General features: G+C 43.8%; 1 protein-coding gene across 1 annotated transcript in view; it reads right to left on the reverse strand.

Annotated features, from left to right (window-relative positions):
* BMERB1 (bMERB domain containing 1) overlaps window positions 1-23,028 on the reverse strand; it is a 169,470-nt gene extending 146,442 nt beyond the window's left edge. The window contains exon 1 of the mRNA XM_083153303.1: window positions 22,718-23,028. Within this exon, the coding sequence (XP_083009429.1) occupies window positions 22,718-22,838 (121 nt within the window). The 5' untranslated portion in view covers window positions 22,839-23,028. The remainder of the gene's footprint in view (window positions 1-22,717) is intronic.
* Between the last annotated feature and the right edge of the window lie 844 nt (window positions 23,029-23,872).

Consider the following 23,872-nt stretch of genomic DNA (forward strand, 5'->3'; position numbering starts at 1 on the left):
CCCTGACATTAAAGCACTTTAAATGTCATAGTGAACAAGTCCGTAAGCCCTGTGTAAACCTTTAGGTTCCTGGTACAACTTTCAATTCAGGAACGGTTGATTGGTTTAGTAAAAAAAATGAAATCTGACATTAAAATAATTGAGAACATGATATATTTCTAACGCTGTAACACTACACATAAGATGACAGCAGAAATGGTTTTCATTGGCTGGCAACCCTCGGAGAAAATGCTGCAGCTGCGTGCAGTGAACCTGCAGTGAAGCATGTAACGCCATATGGCGTGTTACGTTGGCAGAGGTGGTCTATATATACTGTTACTTTAACCCAGTAGTCAATCATTGACTTCAACATCTGTTGTATGATACAACTTATTCCTAATGGACAAAGATGTATTTCTGTACATGCTCCCGATCTTCTGTATACTTGTCATCAAAACTTTGTGTAATTTAAATGGTAAATATGGGTTATTATAGTCACACTCGCTATTATGCTGACAACCAAGTAGGCCACTTTAGATTTAATCAACTGCTAACAGCCAATTAGCAAAATTTAGGTCATAACTGACCATCGCATCATAAGAATTCGATAGAAATTTTTTTTTTGTATGAATTGTGCCTGCGAAAAAAGTCCTTTTTGCACATGTTTGAACATCTGCAGCATGGCTGGTTGAGGATTGAACTGGTGGCAGGACCATTGCAACACCATCAAATGTTTACCATTCGATGGCGGCAAACATTTCATTCGTAAAAACATTACCATCAGAACAAAAACATTGATGTTTACGAACCGTCACTATAAGATGACCATCCCTACTTTAACTGTTGCAGCCCAAAGAAGTCGGGGTTTATGTGTGCGTGGAGACCCAGAACACAGGAGTCTCCGCATCATTGTGGATAGGTGAGATAGGAGGTAGGTAGGAGCCGCTGAGGGTCCAGTCTGTCTTAAAGTGGATGTGTTGCCATGCAAACTTCTGGGTGCGAGAAATTTTCACCTACAGTAATTGATTTGTCCCTAGGTCTAATATTTATTTCAAGCAAACCTATAACCTTTGGAGACTAAATAATAACACTGGTTACTTGTCAATGATTGGAATGCAATCATGAAACCCACAAAGAAATATCTGCCTCCACAATAGTGACAAAACTACAAATAACTTAAATTGCTAAATATGTCTATTAAACAATGCACAAATAGTGTAGAAATGCCAATTTAAGGCTACAATTCTATCAAATATTCTCAGGATAACCTCTACCCCAATTCTTGCTGAATTTTAGGCCATATTACTATTCCCTGCTAGAAGGAAGGGATCAAACGCTCCACTAATCTCAGTGATTACAGGAACATGCAAAATCTCACAAGTTTCAGCAAAACAGTTTATATCTTGCAAAATGCTAGAAGGTAATTAAAAAGTACGTAAGCCCTCATGGCATCAGTAACCAACTGGTATCAATATAATTGACATCATGGGGGCAGTTCAATTATTTTATTGGGCCCTGCCAAAAGTAATTGTTACACGACTCTGCACCCATCACTCCAGATGTGCCCAAAATTGCTAAACCCAACTAAAATAGTGCATGCAGTGCAAAAACTCCCATTTCAGCACCAAAACTGGACACGTTTCGATGTTTTCGTACATTTCTGCTGGTAACCTTGGGAGCTGTGAGCCACACCCACTGCTTTCAGGTACATACAACAGAAGGATTCAATTTCTACCGGCCCTCTAGTAGCAGGTGCTCAAATAACAAGTGAATCACTGTCAATGTGGTTTTATAACAATGCTATTGAAAGCACAATTAGTACAGACACATACCTTTAAGGAGAACTTTATACACTGTTTGAGCACACAAGAAATGTTGCCCATCAAACTGTAATCAGAAATTCATATTCACGCCTGCATGTTAAAATTAAGTATAATAGTAGCTTATTGAAACAAACAATGTAGCCCTGATTAGTTACAATTAAAGTTCCTATACCTTAGTGCAGTGGTTCCCAATGTTTTTTGAATCACGGCACCCTAGAGTATCAAATTGTTTTTCACGACACCCCTAGACCCCCAGAAAATTAATTATATTGGGATTCTATGCGATTCCTAGGGTCAGTTATGTGGTAAAGGGCAGGATTTGCTTCTATTTGTATACATTTTATGATTGGCAGCCACCAGCACTGGTTTTGCCCATAAATAATTAATCATAAATAATTCGAATTGGTCCTAGATCACCAACCCGGGGCACCCCTACAAGTGTCCCGAGGCACCCCAGGGAGCCACGGCACACAGTTTGGGAACCACTGCCTTAGTGCATTATTCATTGCTTAACATATTGTCTGATCGCTAAACTGTAGTTTGTTATCTGGACAAATTTCTAAGACACAGAAAACAGACATCTTGATGGCCAAAGTTGTCAGAAGCATCTTTGTAAATTATAGTCCAGTACATGTTACCGAATAACAAATCTCCTTGGCCTGTCTCAGTCCGGCCTACCAGTTGATTGGGTCTATAATGGAGCATACACACCGGGCGATTTCAGGGCATTTTCTAAGTGATCTGACTAGATTGCTTAGAAAATGCCCCTATATCGCTCCGTATGTAGGGGCCATAGCGATAGCGATGTGCGACCCTGTGTGTCGCTATCACCCTGTGATTAATATCCAGCATGCTGGATAAATCTAGTGAGATCGCCGGTCAGGGACATTGGGGCAGATGTATTAAGCCTTAACAAGAGATAAATGCAAGGGTGATAAAGAGAGATAAACATCCAGCCAATCACATCCTAACTGCCATGTTACAGGCTGTGTTTGAAAAAAGTCAGTAAGGAGCTGATTGGCTGGACATTTATCTCTCTTTATCACCCTTGCATTTATCTCTTGTTAAGGCTTAATACATCTGCCCCAGTGTTCTCACTGGAGAATACTGGCCCTGACAGATCGCTCAGCGCACATTGCTGGCACATCGCTGTGCAGCGCTGTGTACTTAGTGATCTTGCTGAGCGATTTACATTGGTCAGATCGCTCAGCAGTGTCGCCCCATATGTAGGCCCTTTAAGAGGGATAGATAGATACAGTAGATTAGATAGATAGATATATAGATACAGTAGATTAGATAGATAGATAATAAAATGTTATTCCATCCCTTATTAAACGAAAAAGCAAATTAGAGCCAGTATAAGCTCAGTAATAGAACTTATAAAGTGACTTTAAACCAGATGCATTCTTCATGCTGGCATTTCAAATCTAAAATAAACCAATTAAAATATCTTGCTAGTCTGTGTGCATAAATCTGGAGCTGTGATGACACACTCCAAGCTTATATCTTGGCTACTTGGGGTCGTGTTATTGCAGCGGATTGTAATTTAACAGATTTGCAAACGGTAAAAGTTTTCTCATCTGTGATAGGGAAAAAGACAGATAATTAGTAAGATACTTGGCACTATTCCTGATTCTAGCCTAGCTGAGTAATACATTCCTCTATTACATTTGTTATGGCTAAACTGGGGCCCTAAAGAGACTATGGAGGTTAGGTGACTTATCTAACAAATTAGCAAGATGCGAAATGTCAACTATTTTTAACTACGATACTTTAATTCCTAAAGGCTTGAACAAAGATTTCGAAACAAAGCAGGTTTTTATATTATTTGTATCATGTATTTTTTATCTTGAATTTTTTATGTTTTTTTTTATAATTGAACCCCCTTTATTTATCCCAAGGTAATATCGTTTTCAAGTTACGCTATTGCACCTTACGCGGGAGAAGTAACTGAAATTCAAAGCCTTTGTTGTACATCCACTGCGGCATACAACACCCGTGTGCACACACCAGAAGTTTGGCAAATGACCCGCAATCGTCACTTCAGCCCGGAGAGACGAGCAGGAAACATAGAGTGGAGACTTGAAAAGCGGAAGACGTGGCTCAACGTGCCGCTGCCGGAAATGTGGCTTCAGATGCCACATTATATGTGGTTAATCAGGAGCGGCATCCAGGGGACGGAATACCAGAAATGGATTTGGACTTACAGTGTACAAGGACTTTTCGTTTTGTGCGGCTAGCAATTAGAAATTCTATGTCTGGCATTAGGTTTTACTTTGTGTAAGGAAACAGGAAGTATAAATACTACCTTTGGGTGACCACTCATTTAGTCCTTGATAAAGATACCGCAAGGTATTGAAACCGGTTGGCCATGGTCATTCAGCAAAAAAGCAGTGAAAGGACTCAGAGGATTCCCCATTCCATTTAAGTATCCAGGGATGCCTGTTAGAATTAACATCTTATGCTTTGATGTCTGCACTTACCTGTAGACATATTTGAATGGTGAGAGTCATAAAGTCTATGTTCACTGTGACCTGTTTTTATTGTGTTTTATTAAATTGTGGTTATACTGCACCATGATGTCCTATTTATTCTTCTGAGATACCACTTTGTTCGGAGGAGCAGGATAGAAAGAAGTATCGATCCATAGCCCCTCCCATTACGTGCTGTTGTCTACATGATCTGTAGACCAATTAATTTGGTACGAATTAATATATAAAAGACACCTCAATATTGTCATTAACAATATTACACTATTGTGTTTTTTTCTTCTTTTTTGGGTATATCAGCGCTTTGAAAACCTGCGAAAATCTGTATGGAATTGTATGCTCATTTTTTTTGGAGTGGTTCTTCAAATTTCTTGGAGGTGGTTATCAGGGCTGTTATTCTTAGTGCACAATATTTTGTCCGAATCATTGTTTGTTCTGTAATTTACAATTTAGTTTTCTCCTGTAACTACAAAACAAACCATTGCAAAACGCTATCAGGCCTATGCTGGTTATCCCTGGAGTCTATTCTGAACATACACTTTACTTTATTATTATCATAAATTTATAAAATGCTGACACACTACACAGCGCTGTATATTGAGGGTCTTTTGCCAAGAACAAATAGCACAGATGGTAAAAATGTCCTTGCTCTTAGGATCTACAATATTGCTGGGCAATAAGCCATCTGGCTGGGTGGATCGGACCAGCATCTCACCTACGTTGACTCAGTGTACCGGTGATATACTTGTTCACATTTTAGTGATGTCAGGTTTGAGGTGCTGCACATAGTATTGCTAACCACACCATGCATGCTAAAGAATGATGGACCAGTGATCGTTCTGTCCTTCATCAACATCAATCCAGTGAGTAGGGCAATCATGGAGACTCACTGTGATATCGGAGCGAATCCATGTTGCTCCAATGTGTACCCAATTTAAGAGTTTTGCTAAATATCAAACATAATTGAATGGAGTAACAGCTGCTGGTCGTATAGGTCAATGTGTCTATTGTCAGGCAGCAGCCATTGGCAACTGGCATTTCTATGCAGCCAATAGTGGTGCAAGGAGAGACAGCTGTAGGACACAAACGTCAACTAGTCACTGTAGTCATCTTAAAACATGATATATTAGTGATTTTAGTGAATAGTTTTGCTTTCATGCTGTAATAAGGTGGTTACCTGCCAACTTGGAGCAGCTGTGTGTAGCCTAGTGATTTTCTTTAGCATCAGATCACATGTACCATTGAAAATGTTCCCGTGTATTGTTCCCCATGTTTGGAGGCAGCTGCTACCACAAAGGAGACAGCCGAGATCACCAAAGAAAGAATAGACATGGCAACAGCAATGGATGAGGACCGTGTTCCCAGATGCAGTAGTTGTACTGAGTCGAGAAACCAAATGATTAGATTAGAAAAGAGGTGATGTAAACCTCTAGGATGGGGATTGGCAAGGGTGCTGATCACACCATCTTTAGTAGCCTATGACAGTGTAGAGGGTGTTGTGCTGTTAGTTGTTTACTTAGGGTAGTGGTTCCCAACCTGGGGTACTTATAACCCTGGGAGTACACTGCAGACTGGTTGAGGGTGCTTGGAAATAATATTGGTAATGGCGGAAGAAGAGGAAGAAGTCTCACGTTGCCATGGAGATGAACCCCGTTGTATCACTTCTGCTTCTGTCTGCAACATCATCAATGTCTCCTCATGCTTTTAGCCTGACCAGAAATCCATTGGGAGCTACCCCTGCTGTCCTCAGACTCAGTGTTCCTCTGCCCCATGTTAACACAGTTGGTGGAAGCAGCAGCATTGACCGTAGAGTCGTTAGCGGGAACTTCAGAGACAGTACACAGCCAGTGGCCAGACACTTAGGGGACCTGATTCCTGATCGCACACTACCCCTCCGCTACTCCTTCATATAAGGACACGCATAAGGATATACATACCGCTCACTTCGTACTTACTCGTAAGTATTATGGATATTTCAAATTGAGAGGAGGGGTACTCATAAATTAAAAAATTAAGGGGTAAAGGAGAGAAAAAAGTTTAGGAACCAATGACTTAGGGGTTTTGTTTGCTTGACCAAAGCCTCTTTACTTCCAGACTTCTGTTTGAGACTGAGCTACATTTGTATACTAATCTGCCGTGCATTTTACATTCACTGTATTGCTCTTACATTTATTTTATTCCTTCACTGTTCTTTCTCTACTTACACATTCATTTCTGTTCCTGGTTTTCCCCTCATTCTATTTCACCTTTTCTCAGTTTATCCTTTTTTTCCTCTTTTAAATCGTTGCTGGCCTATATCTGTTTCCCTATGCAACCTGTCCCGTCTCCCCCACAGCTTGCAGCCCCCTGCCCGCTTTCTAGACACATCCAGGCCTCCCGGCGGAACGCCACCCATATGTATTCCGTATTATGTACGAGATATCTAGAACATATTTGGAAATGAGTGGCAACTTTTGGTTTACTATAGTTTATTGTGTATACTTTGCAAATCAATAGTTGCTAGAACTGTGATAAATCTATACCGTCAAGAATGTGAATAGAACTATTAAAAATACAACATATTGATGTTTTTCTTAAATGTCATATACATGCATATTGAATTATATTGTAAACATGGTTTATTCCAAACCACAGAAATCTCTTCACTCGTTCCTCTCTATTGCTAATATCTAACAATTACTTACCACTGCTTTTAGGAAAACAGCTATAAGCATTGTGAGACTAATTATAACCTGTTCCTAGGAGGATTTGAAAAATCTATAGTAAAGATTGACTTGATGCCGTAATCGTGTGTTTATCTGTTTCAACAGGCAGTTATGGTGAATTAGGGTGTAAGGCAATTATTGTAATCAAATTGCTGATGCAGAGACACAATAACCTGAATCAGATATTGTAAATGCTAAGGGATGGCTGCATAAGATATTCACTTTTACTGGCAATAGGATGAGGACAACAAAAGGATGGTTCATACTAATGCTCAGAAAGAAAGCAAAAACCCAAAAACTGAACAATAACAATCAATGCAGAGTTACATGTGCAAGTGTTATGTAATGGGCCCCATACATCAGCAATCACAATTTATGGATTTCCAGATACAGGGATTTTTTGGCCAGATAAAAGGATTTTACAATCTATCTGACTTTGCCCACACATTACAGATTTATTTCAGTGATTTACATATTTTTCCATCTAAAGATTGCATCTTCATATCTGGAAATTGCCCAATTGATTGCTGTTCATAATGTAAATAGATGAAGAAGACGAATTGGGAATGCCCACACATATAAAAAAGATCTGCAGATAATACCAGATCATTAAACATGTTTAAAAACCTGATTAAGCAATCGATTGGCGATTTTGATTGGGATTGCCAAAAGGGGGAGCCCACACATCTAAAATTAATTGTGGCAATCATCTCCATATCTGAAAATTGTCACAATTAATTGTTGATGTATGGGGCCCTTAAGCACTGACAAGGGGGAGGATAAAGAATTGGAAGGGTTTTTATAAGCTCCACCCCAGTTCTCTGTGGGTCTAATTCATGTCTGTATGGAACTGCATATCCACAAGGAATATTATATTTTATCATTTATAATACAAGTGAACCGCCTGGAAACAGACAATAGCAGAGGGGTTGGGTCATACTTAGTAACACTTAACATGTTACTGCTATATTTTATTTATTGTGTTGCCCTGGGGAGGGGGGGGGGTTGCCTGGACTGGTATGGGGGTGTTAGGGACCTGCTCGATAGAGGTGAACCCAAGCAACGTTGCTGGGCATAATAATATGCTGGGCATAATAATATAATTAAATATTAAAAAGTGTAAAATATATAATATGTTAGCAGTAATGATTTTTCAGAGCACCTGTAACCCCCCCTCCCTCCCTGTTTTTCATGTAACTTTGAATTTCAGCAAGGTGGCACCTCTCATTACAAGCCGCCAGGGCGTTCAGTCTAGAGCCTTGCTCCATGTTCTGCCCACTTTCTAGTGACATGGGCAGGATTGGATGAGTAATGTAAGGAATCCAGAATTTCTCAAGGAAGGGGTACCCCACCCATAGGGACACATTTTTATTTAAATATTTCGTTTTGGCCCTGCCGCTATTCAATTCTACACCAATTGCTGTAATTTCCCCACAATGGGTGGGGCTTAATGACATACAGATAGAGCCATCCTCATCTAGCCCTTTAATAGGATTAAGTGAGCCAGAGCTGTCGGACTTAATCCTATGCTAATTTTCTACTGTATTGTCCTATGTATTGTATTGCAGCTGAGAACAATAGGCCTTGATGAGCCATGGCTCACCATGGTTATCCAGAGGCTAGTTGAAGAAAGCTCCATCTGTAGTTGACCCGCCCCTTTCCCCGTGGCTGTTCATCTGCTCGGGCTTCTTCTTCTGAGGCCCACTGGAGGTTTTCTCCTTCTATGGGCCAGTCCGACCCTGGCCTCATATGTCACAGCAAGTACACCCTAGTATTTTAGGTTTAGAAACACTGGCCCAGCGTAATCTTTTTATTTAGAAACTCTTTGTTTTACATTGAAACTTTATTTAATCAATTCCTGTTTTTTTCCTGTGGTGTTAGGTTATCCCTGGCTTTCATGTCATTACACAGTTATTGATTGGAGTGTGGGGATTTCATTCAGTGGAGTTCTCTTTGTCAGAACTGCTGCATTATTTATCCTAAACGACTCGCTTCCCTGTCTGTAGGTTTGCCTGTACTTTATCAAGACTTCTCTGATATTCTCTTGTATAACTGGATGTGTATAACATGTGGTCACTGAATTTAATGTAATCATTTTAATTCAGCATCTACCCATTCAGCTAAGTTTCCCAAGAGACCCGGTTTCCTTAAATGTAAATACTACAGATTAGCCTTCTTGGAGAAAATATTTGAGGTATTTTAACTATTAAAATAAACTGATTTTGATTCTATTATTGATGGAAAGTACCAGTTTAGAATTTAATTGGATATATTTATAACAAAGATAGGGTAAATTCAGGGATATTAATAGCATTGTAGGATCTGGAAAAAGCAATGCCCTGGGTCTCCTATCCATTCACGAGAATAAATCAGGATTTCCTACCCTCTCGGAATGACCGGCAGGCTCCTGAAATTTGGGTCTGCCTCCCAGCCCCCTGGAAAGGTGGACAGGTCCTCCACAATGGCAGTAGCCCCCCACAACCACCCCTCAGGGTGGGGTCCACAGGTACCAGATGTCGCAAACCGCGTCATCGTGACCCAGCCCCACGCTGTGCAATGCCTGTATTATCGGCATTACACAATGAGGGGAGTCTCCGTGATGATCTTGATGGCCGCACCCCTCAGATGGTTCTCTGGTAGCCCGGCCCCCGGCTCCACCTCATTTTGTGATATGGCCGCTGGCCCCACTGCCTATCTCTTGGATATGGCCACCCCAAATCGGCAACCCTGGAATAAATTAAAAAATAATCTTACTCATCTTGTGGTCCCGCACAGAGCTGCTGAGAGGGAGGGGGAGCGGGTACTAATTAACCAGGCCTGGGCTTGCTGCAGGGGACTGACGGGGGCCCTGGTCCGACCCCCCCCCCCCTCCCTCTCCGTCCCTCCCGAGCAGTAGCACACTTCTACAGCATGTGCTGTGCTGACAGCAGGCTCAGCATAAGCATCTCACTGACAGCGTGTGAGCTCATGCTGAGCCTGCTGTCAGCACAGCACATGCTGTAGATGTGTGCTGCTGCTGCTGAGGGGGGGGGGGGGGGGAGACAATAACACTCAACTTTAGACTGTTTTTTTACCCGCCCATAACATTTTGGGGGTGTGGTCTAATCATGGTAGGTGGCCACGCCACCTAGATTAGGCCACACCCCCAAAATTTTACCGGGGACGGGCTTACCTCTTGGCGGCCCTGGTCCCGCATTGTTTCTACACATGCTTCCATACAGTGCTTACACACACGTTTCAGCACTTTGATTGGCGAGTAGCTTCAGCTATCCTCTAATCAGCATTGCTAACAGGCTTTTTTTTACAAAGTACAAGTAGCTTTATATAGTAAGAAATCTCATAGTTTTTATGCAGGTTAAAATGCTCAAAGATTAGGGTGTTTGACTGGAATGCAGTGGGTTCTATGACTGAAGGCAACAGGTAAACTAAATTCCTGCATATGGGACTATATTAAAATGTGTTATATACAGTATTAAAGGTATTGTAGCTGAATAAAGGGGAAGGGGCAATTATCTTTCTGGCATAGAGCACCAAAAAAGTCTAGTTATGGCTCTATTAGGAGGTTTAGGGTTAGGCACTAGGGCCCTTATTCTGATCGGTGCGGCCGGATCCGAATATGCGGCCAGCACCGTGCGTCCTAAACCCCGCCTTCCATACGGATCGCCAACTCCGTCCGTACGCGGTAAGAAGCTGTCCGAACGGACCGCACATGTATTTCTCATGAATACACCTCCTCCATCTCAGGGAACCTCCCCCATCATTCGATGGTCGCAGAACATCGAATACAGGGCCGAGTGGTCCGCCAGCTCCCGCAACCTCAGACCACACGGGCATTTCTCCGTGCAAAAGCAGGGATCTGGGCGGGCAGCTGACATCCGGCAATGTCATATGTCCGCCCCCTACACGTGCGTCACGGCCGCATTACCATACGTACGCCCAGCGTTTGCATGGGAACGCCCATGAAACGGGGGGTGTAAACATATGGTAATGAGCCCAAACAGCCCTTCACACCCCTCTCCACCCCCTGTTCGTAGTGTACACATTTCATGCAGAATGTGGCCGTGCGTCCCGCTCGCACATGCGCAGAGACGCCTCTGTACATGCGCAGACACAAAACATCGGCGGCACGAACGCACGCGGATATTACCGCACCAACCAGAATAAGGGCCTAGGAGATAGGTGTAGGAAACAGGGTAGGGGATAGAGGGAGAAGAACTACAGTAATCAGTAATCCTCACATACTGTAACTACTGGGATCCAGGAAAAGATTCTAGAGTTGCTGTAGCTGCCAGGAAAAGGTGAGACACCACTCAACCACAGTTCATCATGGGTAGACATGATAAATGTCAACATGTGCAGTGTCGACATGCTGAGCTTGCCACCATGCTGCATGTCGATAGTTTGGCCCTGTCGACATTCTCGGGTAGACTTGATGACTGTCAACATAACAGTTGGCAAGTCATACTACACCCAAAATTCAGAGTACAAATTTTTGATTAAATATAATAGCAAAATATCTAAATTAGACTTCAGTTCGACAATAGAAAAAAACTTAATTCTCAAGGCCCCTTACAGTATAGGTCAGTGGTTCCAAAACACAAGGCATCAAAGCACCCATACAGTCCAGACTTTATTATCCATGCTTAGGCACAAATGACGTAATGAGTATACACAGAATTGCCTACCTGACCCTCTCCATGAGGGAGAAAATGCTTATGTATATTATGTAAAATACTGACTTGGAATGGAAGTTTATAGTAATGCTCTTAAGGTTTTGCAAAGGAGGCCAAGTAATCTCAAAATGCTCATGACAGAATTAAGAAACCACGGTAGTTGCCAAATGCCATGAGCATCTAATTGCATTCGACAGATCTAACGTTGAACATTATCCACACTCAGCAGACAAGGGAATCTAACTTGCTTGGCAACGCACAAAGGAATCCACCAAGTAACAACAGTTATTTGACAGTGATAAAATATTTGAGCGTTGCTGCCAGCTTGGTGGTTATAGGTGTTATTTGGAGATAACAAATGTAATATTTTGTTTTGGTTACATCTTTAGAAATGTAAATCTCTTAGATAATAAGATAAAAAAAATACCAAAACAAGAAGCGCTCCTCCTGGAGACTGGAGTTCTTGAATGGGGGGTGCAGGCGCCACTCATCTGGCTTCACGGGGGAGGGGGGTAACCTGTTCCCAAGTGCCGCCCTCCAGTGGCTGGTGCCCACAGGCAAATGCCTAAAGCTGCCTAGTGGTGGCACTGGCCCTGGACAAGGGGATGGAAGAGGGAAGCAGTGGGTGTTCCCTTAATGCGTTATACCATGTCCCCCCACCACAGAGGGCACATTAACCCATTAGAGGGCACATTAGCCCATTAGAGTCGTGACCCCATGCCGAGGTGGGGTCAGGCCCCACCGTTGTAGAACTACTGGTCTATTACAACAAACAACCACTTGTGAGGGCACAAGGGTATTTAGGTGATAGAATTAGATGCCTAAATTTCCAGGATAGGGGACAGGACTTGGGTTGCTAGCGTTTAGAAGACCAACAGCGGTATCCTGACGTGCAGATTCCGACTCCTGCTAGGCAAATATGCTAATTCTACCCCCTACCATAAGCTTCCATTCCTGCAGCCTAAAAGTAACCCGCCTCACCACAGCCTATCACCAGTGGTACCCCCTTAGTGCCTTACCCTAACCTTTCATTCCTAGTGCCTAACCCTTACTAAAAAAAAACTTTACAGAGTTGGAGAAAGTTACATAAGAAATGCATAAATAACCTTTTTATATGAATTAATCAATTTTTTTAACTTTGCGTAGAAAGATGGGACCAATCCCAGTTCTAGGAAAGATAGTGTCAGATACCTAAGTATCTGGCACTTTAAGAAGCGCAATCCTGCTCAGAAAAAATTAGAATGTCCTTACAGTTTTATGAATATATAAATCAATTTATTAAAAAGCATATAAAGTGGAATCAGTCCACACAAAAATTCATATACAATACAATTGTGCACAATATAACAGACAGACAGGACAGACAACATATAACATATATTTGCAATAAAAAAGCTGAAATTGCTGGGATTGCCGTTTTTCTTGTGAGTATTATAGTCACTTGAATCAGGAATGAAATATGAGGCTTAATAAAGGCAGTGATAGAATCTCATAGTTACCAGTCCCGCATAAACTTTCTGTGGTGGATAGCCAAGGTCAGTCTCTCCAACTAGTATATTACCAGAGATGTACTCCGGAAGAAGCTTTGTTGGTACCTTCTCCTGCTGGACCAGCCAGCTAGGTGATATTTGTAATCCACAGGTTAGGAGTGCGCTTGCAGAATAAATACAGGACCGGCAAAGATAGGGCTCAAAAACGCGTTTCTCCGCCTGCTCGTGAAGTCGGCGGCTTCCTCAGTCTGGATCCCAGTTCTACCAGACCCCGTAAGACTGATGCTGAGGGGCTTGAGTAATACAGATCGTTGCCATGCGATTTTCGACTCACATTGCAATTGGCATAATCCTGTGCCATGGATGTGAATTTGGAGCAACAATCGGGAGCACTATGAGCGCGACTACATCTGTACATTATACTTTCAAAGTACCTCTCACCATCCCCACCTCTCCCCTGACCTTCATCTGCAATCCATCCCTGTGACCTCCTCAGGGTGTGTGGGCAAGTGAATCCCTCCTGTGTCTCACCATTTATGTATCGTTAATAACTTGTCCCCATGAGCTCATGTCATTCTGATTCTGCATTGATTAGAACTACTCTGAAATAAGGAATTTAGCAAACCTGGACACAGGAGGGTGAGGGGATATCACATTACTTCTGTCACACAAGTCATGCCACATTAGGTGACTGGTGAGGGAACCTCTGAGACGTTGGACATGCAATAAAGCAGGAAATAGCAGTGCGCCATGATCTTTACATATTGTGGTTATAATACAGTTATTTCCTCATACTTAAGTATGCCCCTATTCGACCCTGACTATAGTACAAGAATCACAGAATGACATACCTCCCAACAGTCCCGATTTTAGTGGGACAGTCCCGATTATCACGGCCTGTCCCGCTGTCCCACCCGCGGGCGGCAGTGTCCCGCGGTGTGGGGGGGCTGTTGGGAGTCCCCCCTGTCAGCTGCTAAGCGTCTATTCCCGCAGCCAGGGGGCTGGGGGCATGGCTAGAGGCTCACAGAGCCTCTGGGTCATACCCCCATAGTGGCAAAATGGGGGCATGGCCTAGCGGGGGAGCCGCGAGTATAGGCCACGCCCCCAAATTAGGCCACGTAATGGCAAAGTTGGGAGGTATGGAATGAGGATGTTTGAAATCCGTACCAGGACCCTTGGGCGCAGCTGAAGGGGACTCATTTGTGAAGGTCTTATTATAGGTCTGCTCATGTAGTGAATAGACGGTGTGTAACATGTGCCTGGGAAGTCAGGGGAAATCCTGGCAATGCCAAATGATAACTAAACATAAAATTGATACCAGCATGCAAGGCTGGAATCCAAGCAGGGTAGGCCTTAACCCTTTGAGTGCCAACATCTCTGTGGGAGATGCGCAAATGGTCCGCTAAAAATGCCAGCGTCACTCACATTTGTTATATAAATTCAAATGAAAAATGTTAAATGAAAAAATTATATTTCCTATACAAGGTAAACATTACAGGTCATTATGGTAAATAAAAAAGTGTGCTTGGCAATTTTCACACCTATTTCTACAAATGTCCCTGGCACTCAAAGGGTTAACCATGATGGTGTTAGGTAATGTAGGGAAACTTACAGCAGCATAGTACTAAAATCTGAACAGGGGCATAACTAGAACTTTGTGGGCCCCATAGCAAAATTTATAATGGGCAACTGGTGCCCATAACACCTTACGCCGCTCTGAGTTCCCTGGTAGCCTGACACTCCCTGCCTTCTCACACAGCTTCCTCTCCCAGCTGTGGCTGCAGTTCCTTGGCCAGCACCAGGTCGTCTCTGTCTGGCTTCTCCGCCCACCCAGCATGGCACGACACCCCCATCGCCCCACCCAGCTCCTTACACTCCTCTCCTGCTGTGCGAGCACGCAACTGGCTGCACCGCGACGGCACTTTTATGAAATAATAAAATTACTAGTAAGCACGGTCATGGTGCAGGGAAGTGATTGCTGTCCATGGCCCCCCCCAGCCACCAGGTCCCATAGCAATGGCACCCTCTGCACCCTCGGTAGTTCCGCCACTGCTCCATGTTCTAGTAACTACTACTAAGAGAGGAAGTATCAATTGCAGAGTGAGCAGCAGTGGCGTAAACAGAAATTGTGTGCCCCCTGCCAAAAATAATAATCTGCCCCCCCCATACATTTATTAACAAATGGTCAATCGAGGGGTGACATTGGGTCAAGGAGAGTGTGGTCACAACCATCTGAAAGAGAAGGTGTGTATTTGTGAAGCAGCACCGCCACCTTTGAGCCATACCTGCAGAAGAGGGAAAAAAAAGTAGCAGCAGTATCCCGGAGGAGCAGGCACAGCAGGAAGAGGTGGAGGACTGTCTTGCCTCCCCATATCATCCCCTCACACAGGAGGACCTGTTCAGCACACAGTCCGAGGAGGAGCTGCAGGAGGGCCACATCTCTGAGGTCGACAGGCCTGAGGTGGAGGAAGATGGAGGTGAGGAGAAGGGTGATGCTGCCCTGGAGGAGGAGGGGAACATGTCCGCAGAGGAGGTCGAGGAGGAGCCAGAAAGTGCCCTCATCCAAAGTGGCCGTATTTGACAGGCTGCTGGGGAAGCACAACAACAGGACCAATGCGCAGCGCAAGAGGGAATCCATCACTGGCGCAGTCAATGCCGTTAGCAGCCACAAAAGAAGTGTCAGAAATGTCAAAAAGTGGTTATATGACATCAAAAGGCCACTCAAAGACAAGATGACAACTGAATTTAAAGAGGCCAGCCGCATTGGAGGAGGTACCAGCCAACCGGTTACATACACGTCGTACATGAATTAAAATGTACTTACCAAGTAGCCAGCCCTCCGGCATTTGGTGGACCTCAAATCGGTCCCAGAGGGCTGAGTGATGCAGAATATAGGCATCATGGCAGTTCCCTGGGTAGCCTGCAACCACACTAAGTATTTTGAGGTTGGCATCACATACCACCTGCATGTTAAGAGAGTGACGCCCATGCCCATGCCCAAATCGTGTCCCCTCACGTGCGGTACCCGAGGCCCAATGTGGCTGCACTCTATAGCTTCCAGCACTTTTGGGAATGCTGAGAGCCGAAAGAAACCTTAAGGTCCTGCCACTCGGACTCACAATGTGGGAATCTGATGTATGTGCGCCACAACTTCTTGAAAGCAAGTAACACTTGAGTTAAATGCTTAGAGAAAGTGGCTTGTGAGACCCCCAACGACCATGAGCTCACAGACTGAGTGGAGCCTGTGGCCAAGAAGTAGAGGGCACACATTAATTTCTACAGCCCAGACACTGCATAGTTGGCCAGTAAGGGTCCAAATCATCTCTCACCTGCTCATATAAGTCCAACAGGTTAATGCAGTTCAGCCTAAACATCCCCACAACCTGTTGATCCAAGAGGGAGTCCAGGTACAGCCTAGCACAGGCTTTCCCAACCACGGTCCTCAAGGCACACCAACAGTGCAGGTTTTAGTGATATCCAGGCTTCAGCACAGATGGTTTAATCAGAATCACTCAGATACTAATTAAGTCACCTGTGCTCAAGCCTGGATATCTACAAAACCTGCACTGTTGGTGTGCCTTGAGGACCGTGGTTGGGAAAGCCTGGCCTAGCATGATACCTACGTGAAGCACGCAGTAGTTGGGTACCTGGATCTGGCACGCAGCAGAGTCCCTCCTCCTGTGCAGCTCCTCCAAATGACCAAAGTCACAAACAGCCAGCTCCAAACCACTCTGCACAATCTCCATCTCTCAAACCCTCACAGGTGTCCTTAATGATGTTTGGGTATATTTAAGGGAGTTTTTGAATAAAATTGTGGACACCTGTGTGAAAATTAACCATTTCTGCATTTGTACAAAGTTGCTTTTGGGTCAATTCGCTCCTCAGGACCTGGTCTGCATCAGAGGCGATTTTTAGACACTTTTGAAATGCGATTTCCGTTAGCGCATTCCATTCAATAAGCGATTTGCATACTTTTCAATGCAAAAACATCTGGATGAAAAAAAAATGCGAACCGGCAAGTGAAAAAGTGCGATTTATCACACAAAATGTGCAATTTACTCGACTTAGCGCACCCTATTATGTAAGCGGTTTTGCCAAAATGTGCGAAAATGCCATTTTGTTGCCTAAATATCGCACAAATTCAACTAGCACATCCTATTAAATGTCACCCCATATGTCTATGAAGGAGCCTGTTTTCCCACAAAACTCAAATTCAGTCATTTTAATTTAATTTCTTCTCTAAGTACAAACAGTATACTACAGTACTAACATGTAGCTTTTTTTAAGGCAAACTGAGGACCTTAATGGAATCCAGAGGATTCAGAAGTGGTCCCTTCTTGCCTCTTCCAAGACCGGTAACACCTGAACAGTTCTGCATCTGTAGGGTAAAGTACCGGTGGAGGAATACTGATATTAGAGATGGGCCGTTCGCGAACGAAACGGATCTTTTGAACGGATCCCACCCAAGAACGGGTGAGCCGCCGATCCCAGAAAGGTGATCCGTTTCAGTTTCGTTTTACATTACAATGCATTTTCTTGATCTCAGTGCTGCCACCTGTGGCAGCTGAGATGTACTACCTCTGGAGACTGAGTACAGTGCTTTGACTACAAGTGATGGAAAGATTAGCTGCTGCTGCCAGGGATGGCCATCGGTGCAGACGCCATCGATGGCGATTCTGCACCCAGTCATCGATCAGTGTTTTTACTTGGTCATGTATATTCGCATTAGTTTTTTAAGCGAACCGAGGTTCCGCCTAAAAGATCCGTATCTTTTTCACTGAGAGATACGGCGGATCGCGACTCAGCTTAAAGAGCCGTTTTGACCATCTCTAACTGATATATTCATGGAGCAGAGAAAAGCCCTGTTTTGCATTAAATAGGGCTTTTATCTGCCTACTGTTGTTTATAGAGCAGTTTTCTGTGGAGAAGTTTGTTACTTCTCCAGCAGTAATCCAACTTTGTGGCTGAATCACATTGCTATATTGAATTGCATCACTAAATTGGTGACAGGAAAGGAGATTCCTACTTTCAACTTCAGTGTGTTCAGATTTGCCATCCCAGTAGAGTGAAATCTAAACTTCATTGCAAGGGTGTTTAATGCTTCCTTGCTCCCTGTCTGTCACTCAGCACTTTCCCTACCCCTTGATATCCCAGAAGCCCCTGCAGCCTCTCCTGAACTCTGCCTCCTGGCTGCCAACTCCACGCTTTGCAGAGGACCGCAGCTGAAGAGGATTGCCAGAGTCCTGGATGCCAGATTGCATTGCCAGAAAGGTCAGTATCCATGAATTGTTGCTCAACAAAGCTATATTTTGTGTTGAAATTATATAGAGGATATCGATGTAGATAACATAGAGGAGTCCAATGCTCAGAAGCTGTACTACCATTAGTGCAGCAGATGCAATGTATTGGGGCACCTGAGAACTAAGGGGCCCTCTGCTGCCCCTGTCACCCACTGTTTTTCAGTGTCACACTCTACCTCCCCCTGCCTCTCCCTGTCACCCTCTGCAGTGGCAAATACAGGATTTTTAGAGGGGGGTATCCAAATGTAATCCCAACCCCCCACTCTGCAGCACATTGGAGTAAGTACTGGATTCTGGGGGAGCGGTAACAGCCTTGAAAATTGGTCTTTTTATACAATGGATACTGTATGGAATACAGTATTAATATTTAACAGTACATATGGTCTATAGTACAGGCTGTTTTAAATATTTAAATTAGATAAGTGATCAGGAAAAGGTTAACATATAATAAATAAATTAATAAATAAATACACAAACATAATAGAACCAGTACTGTACTTTCTAAGTTCACAATCTCCCACCTCATGGTAAGGTTCCTGTCTCTTCCTCCTGGCAGCTACTCTCTGGTCCATTGCGATGTTTGAGGGCTCAGATCCCCACATACAGTAAATGTGGTAGAAGAAGCTGGTATACTGCTCTGCTCTGTCCCTTACACTGCATGACATGGTGGCAGCTCTGTTGATCATATTATATTTCAGTGCTATTTTCATAATTTAAGGCACTTGCCAAAAGGAGGGGGTTCCTGGGCAACCAGAAACCCCCCTGCGTTTGCCTATGCCTCTCCCTTTTACCCACTTCCATATTGCATATTGTGAACTTGGGTTGGGATGGAGAAGAGTGGATGCCCAAATTATATTTTTTCACCCGGTCTCACCAAGCACAAGTTCTGCCACTCTTTTATATTAACCCCTTCAGTGGTGGGTTTTTTTTTTGGGAGCGCTCCCCACTGGGCGAGTTTTTTATGGGGAGCGCTCCCTTAAAAAAACCCACCACTGCCCCCCCGGGTACGGGCAGCACCGCTGATCTGTCAATCAGCGGCTGCCCGGACCTGGGCCCCCCCCGCGGCGCATCGCTGTCCCCGGCAGCCGGCTTGTCATAAGCCGGCGCCGTGGACTTCAATGGTAATTTTGGATGGGAGGGGGGAGGCGGAGGGAGGAGGAGGCGACGCTGCAGGCGACGCCGCAGGGGGGAGGGAGCCGGGCAGCGAGACGCTGCCTGAGATCAGAGTGATCTCAGCAGCGCTGCCCGACTCCAAACAGTGGCAATCCCGAGAATTTTCCGGGCTTGCCAGGCTGGGCACTGAAGCACAGCCCGGAAAATTATCGGGACTGCCACTGAAGGGGTTAAACAAAGTTGAAATTTATAACGCGCCTACTTGCATGTTACAGGGTCTGTCGCTCAGCTTTGCTGAAGAAAATGTTGTTTTGCTTTTTCATATCCGTTGTATTATTCATTCAGTATGTATTCCTGAAACCTCCATCAATCAAATGTTTTCAAAATGAAGTAGACATCATCACCGGTCTTCCCAAACACCAATCCTCCTATCTAATCCAACTGCCAAACTGTACCTGACAACTAAATACATTACCATAAAATAATTAAACCAATGTGACATGTTATCAAACACAACATACAAATGCTTAGAGTGTGCAAATATCTGAATAGCTATATAGAATATGTAATGCCAACACACAGCGACCACCCACAATTTGTATCTAGGATGGTAATCGGTAATGTTTCTCTGTAAAATCTCCTTATGGCTGGCAATACATGGTGTTTGTTTAATGGTGCCTCATTAAAGTTCCTGTGTATGATCTCTTGCCTCAATGACTCATCTCCCACACAGCGTAGACTGGAGTCACAGAATGTAGTTACAATAGGTAAACATGTAACAAGGATGCATTAATGTTCCAAATGACTACCGCAAACAATCCAAACTTTATCAGCATACTGCTTCAAAACATTACAACCAGATCCACATCCATCTATCAGTTCCATGAAATGTCAATGTCAAGATAAACAGAACAATGCAAATGCATTTGTTGTGTGCAGCATGAATAAGGGATATTATAGCTATGATGCTGAGAAATCAATGCAAAATAAAATAATATAATAAGGATCCTGTGAAAAAATAGGGCTACTTAGACTAGTGTTATAATATAATAACCATTGTACAGCAAATTAATTTCTATTTATGATACAATATTGTTGTGAAATGCCAGCTACAGTACTGTATTGAGGTTATGCATTGTGTCTCCATTGATATCTGAAACACTGTATTTTGTTTTATTAAAAATGTCATGTACAGCTAGTCCCATACTCCTGTTCCCCTTGCTCGTTGCTTAACCCATTGAGTGCCAAGGGAATTGATCAAAACAGGTGTGAAAATTGACAAGCAAACCTGATCATTAACCCTTTAAGTGACAATGTTGCTGTAAGAAATCCTCAAAATAGCCGATAAAAAATGGCAGCCTCGCTCACAGCGGGGTGTTTTTGGGGTGTGCAATATTTAACTAGACTTTAATTAATTGACTTGACTGTATTTGTAGTTATTTATACTAAATGGACTGTCGCTGTGAGCGATGCTGGCATGTTTAGCGGATATTGGGGGTTGTTCTAGTTCAGTGATTTTTAACCTTTTTACCTTGGGCGCACTAAATAAGATTTTAAAATTGCCAAGGCACACCATGAGATCCCCACAGGGCAAAACACATTGGCCCCCACAGGAAAAAAAAAAAAAAAAACTATTGGCCCCCATATAAAAAAAACAATCACACTGGTCCCCACAGGTAACAAAAATAAAATATATTGGCCCTTTACATGAAAAGCAGAGACCAGTAAATTACAGTTGAACTGGTGGTGGCTGTAAACTGGTTTGGGCATCTGGGGGCACACTTGAGAACAGCTCAAGGAACACTAGTGTACCACGGCACAGTGGTTGAAAAACACTGTTCTAGTTGATTTGGTTCCCTGTGTGTTCGCACAGGGGACCGATGTTTTGCGTCTGCACACAGACGCAGGGTGCGAGCGGGCACGGTGAAGTACATGTTTGCCGTCTCGATCGCACCTAGCAGTGCGGCCATGGGGCAGAGGTGGGGGCACAGCCCATGGGAACACCCAGTGTTTCATGGGCGTTCCCATGGTAATCGTCTGATGATGCCAGTGCGGGGGGGGGGGGGGAGAGCTGACATCACCGGTGTCTCTGATCTGCGAGCGCGGGATAAATCATTCGATGGTCGCCGACCATCGAATAATTTCTCCCCGGCTGCAAATGGATGATTACACAAATCATCCATTTGCAGCCATGCGGGGGATCGCGGAGGATTGCAGCATGTGAGGGGGGACGCATGGCCTTTGGTGGACTCGCCGAAATTTGCAGCCTTGCGAGTCAACCAGAATAAGGTCAAGTGTGATGATTGCTCAGAGCAACGTTGGCACTCAAAGGGTTAAGAAACAATTAACAAAAAAAAAAATGCAAAAAAAATGAGAGCAATTTGTACCTAGCCTTCTATAGGAATGTAAACAAAGTGAAACAAGACAGACATGCGTGCACCTTTATCTCACTGCTGGTTTTAGGAAATAAGGATGTGAATAATCTGCCCTATATTCTCACCAAAGTTATTCCAATACAATGAGTTTCCACTGTTAGATATAGCACCATTATATAATTGCTGCTGGCACACATCCTACTTTGCTAAATAAACAGAAATTTTAGCAGCAACTCAACTGCCATAAAAAGCTAACTTGTAAAATGAACCTAACATATAAGTGTTAACATGAACCTAATACATAAATGATACGTTAAATGCTATTGTACAGTAATACAGACCTTAATCATCTGCAATATTAGGGTTTATTGTACTTGCCAGTATGTTGGTGCATTAATGGATACAGGTGAAAAACAGACCACATTGGGTGATCAAAGTAAACAAATACAATACTTATGTAAATGAAATGCCTCTGTTTGCAGTACTGTAAATGCAGTACTGACAGTAGCAGCACAGATAACTGGGGAATGAATGCAAAGTGGCTGAAATACAGACATTCACTGAACTCTGTACCAAAACAGATGGACACAGGATGATACACTCAGCATGTGAGCGCAGAGATCAGGTCTGCAGCTTCCATATACAGTACTGCATGCATACTGAATGGGATTCTGTCAGCAAGTACAGCCGAGCTAGTAGAAAATCACCATAATGAGACTGCTACCATGCCATACATCACAGTCTGCATGTCATGAGCCTGGGGTACTTACTTCTTCTCCCCAGCCCCCCTGCCTTCCACTCAGTCTCCTCCACTGCTCCATAGCTCTTCATTGGCTTGTCTGTCTCCAAGGTGGCAGAGATGGATTTCTTTAACTCTATGGATGTGTGCATGTCTGCTCCCGTGTCCTCCTTTGGTGGAGATCCTCGGCTGAAGTAAATATTTGGTAGGCTGAGAAGGTGATGGGTTGGTGGGTGGGTGAGGAGGGAGGACTGTGCCTGCTCCCACTCACTCCATCCTCATGTCTCCTTCTTGGCTCCACACACACAGCTCAGCTTTTAGGGGGGGAGGCTGGAGGGCTGGGCTGTGACGTTACTGGGTCCCTGTGGAGCTTTCAGAAGCAGAAAGGATGCTGCACGCATGCGCAGATGAGTCTTTCAGCAAAAGCTGGGTACCGCAGATGGGGGAACGGGGTTAACGTTAACCCACTGCCTGCTGAGGTGCTCCCAATGTCCAGCAAGTTTGTCACAGCTCTGTGAATTGTTTTGCAGTGGGTGTCTAATTTAGCAACATGTCTAGCAGCTAGTGCAGCAGCCAGATGTGTATGTACTAGAGTACTTTACATGGAGAAGGACAGAGCCACTCAGCTGTCACTGTGTGCTACAGATCACCTACTGTATACCTCTTCTCGTTGCTCTACCTGAAATGTTTGCTTTATCCTAATCTGCTACAGTAAAACTAGCACTGCACTACGGTGTTTAATCAGCAGTAACCTATAGCAACGCAACAGAGCCATGCTTACATTATCTAATATACAATAGACAGGTAAATATTTATCTTCATTGCTAAAAACTTATCACTTGGAGCTTATGGCATTGTATCACATCTGCCCAGTTGTTGCAGGGATTGGCAATAATCACCCCTCAGGGACTGGGGAGATGGGGTTATCCTATACAGACAGGTCATTCATTATTCACTACCTGTCATGCTCGTCCTTTTCCCAGCAAGCTGCTGTTATTTACCTAGATATTCCTCTCTGCCTACTGGTCAGAAGCTCCCATATATGCTGATAGGTTGCATCTAAGTGCAATGTTAGGACATAAGCCCTATACTGGGGTATGGGTCATAGGGTTGAGAGTACTTAGGTCGACAACAATAAGTCGACAGTCACTAGGTCAACCTGAAAAACGTCAACCTTTTTTTGTGT

The sequence above is a fragment of the Crinia signifera genome, chromosome 7 (genome assembly GCF_055691185.1).
Source record: "Crinia signifera chromosome 7, ASM5569118v1, whole genome shotgun sequence".
NCBI lineage: Eukaryota > Metazoa > Chordata > Amphibia > Anura > Myobatrachidae > Crinia > Crinia signifera.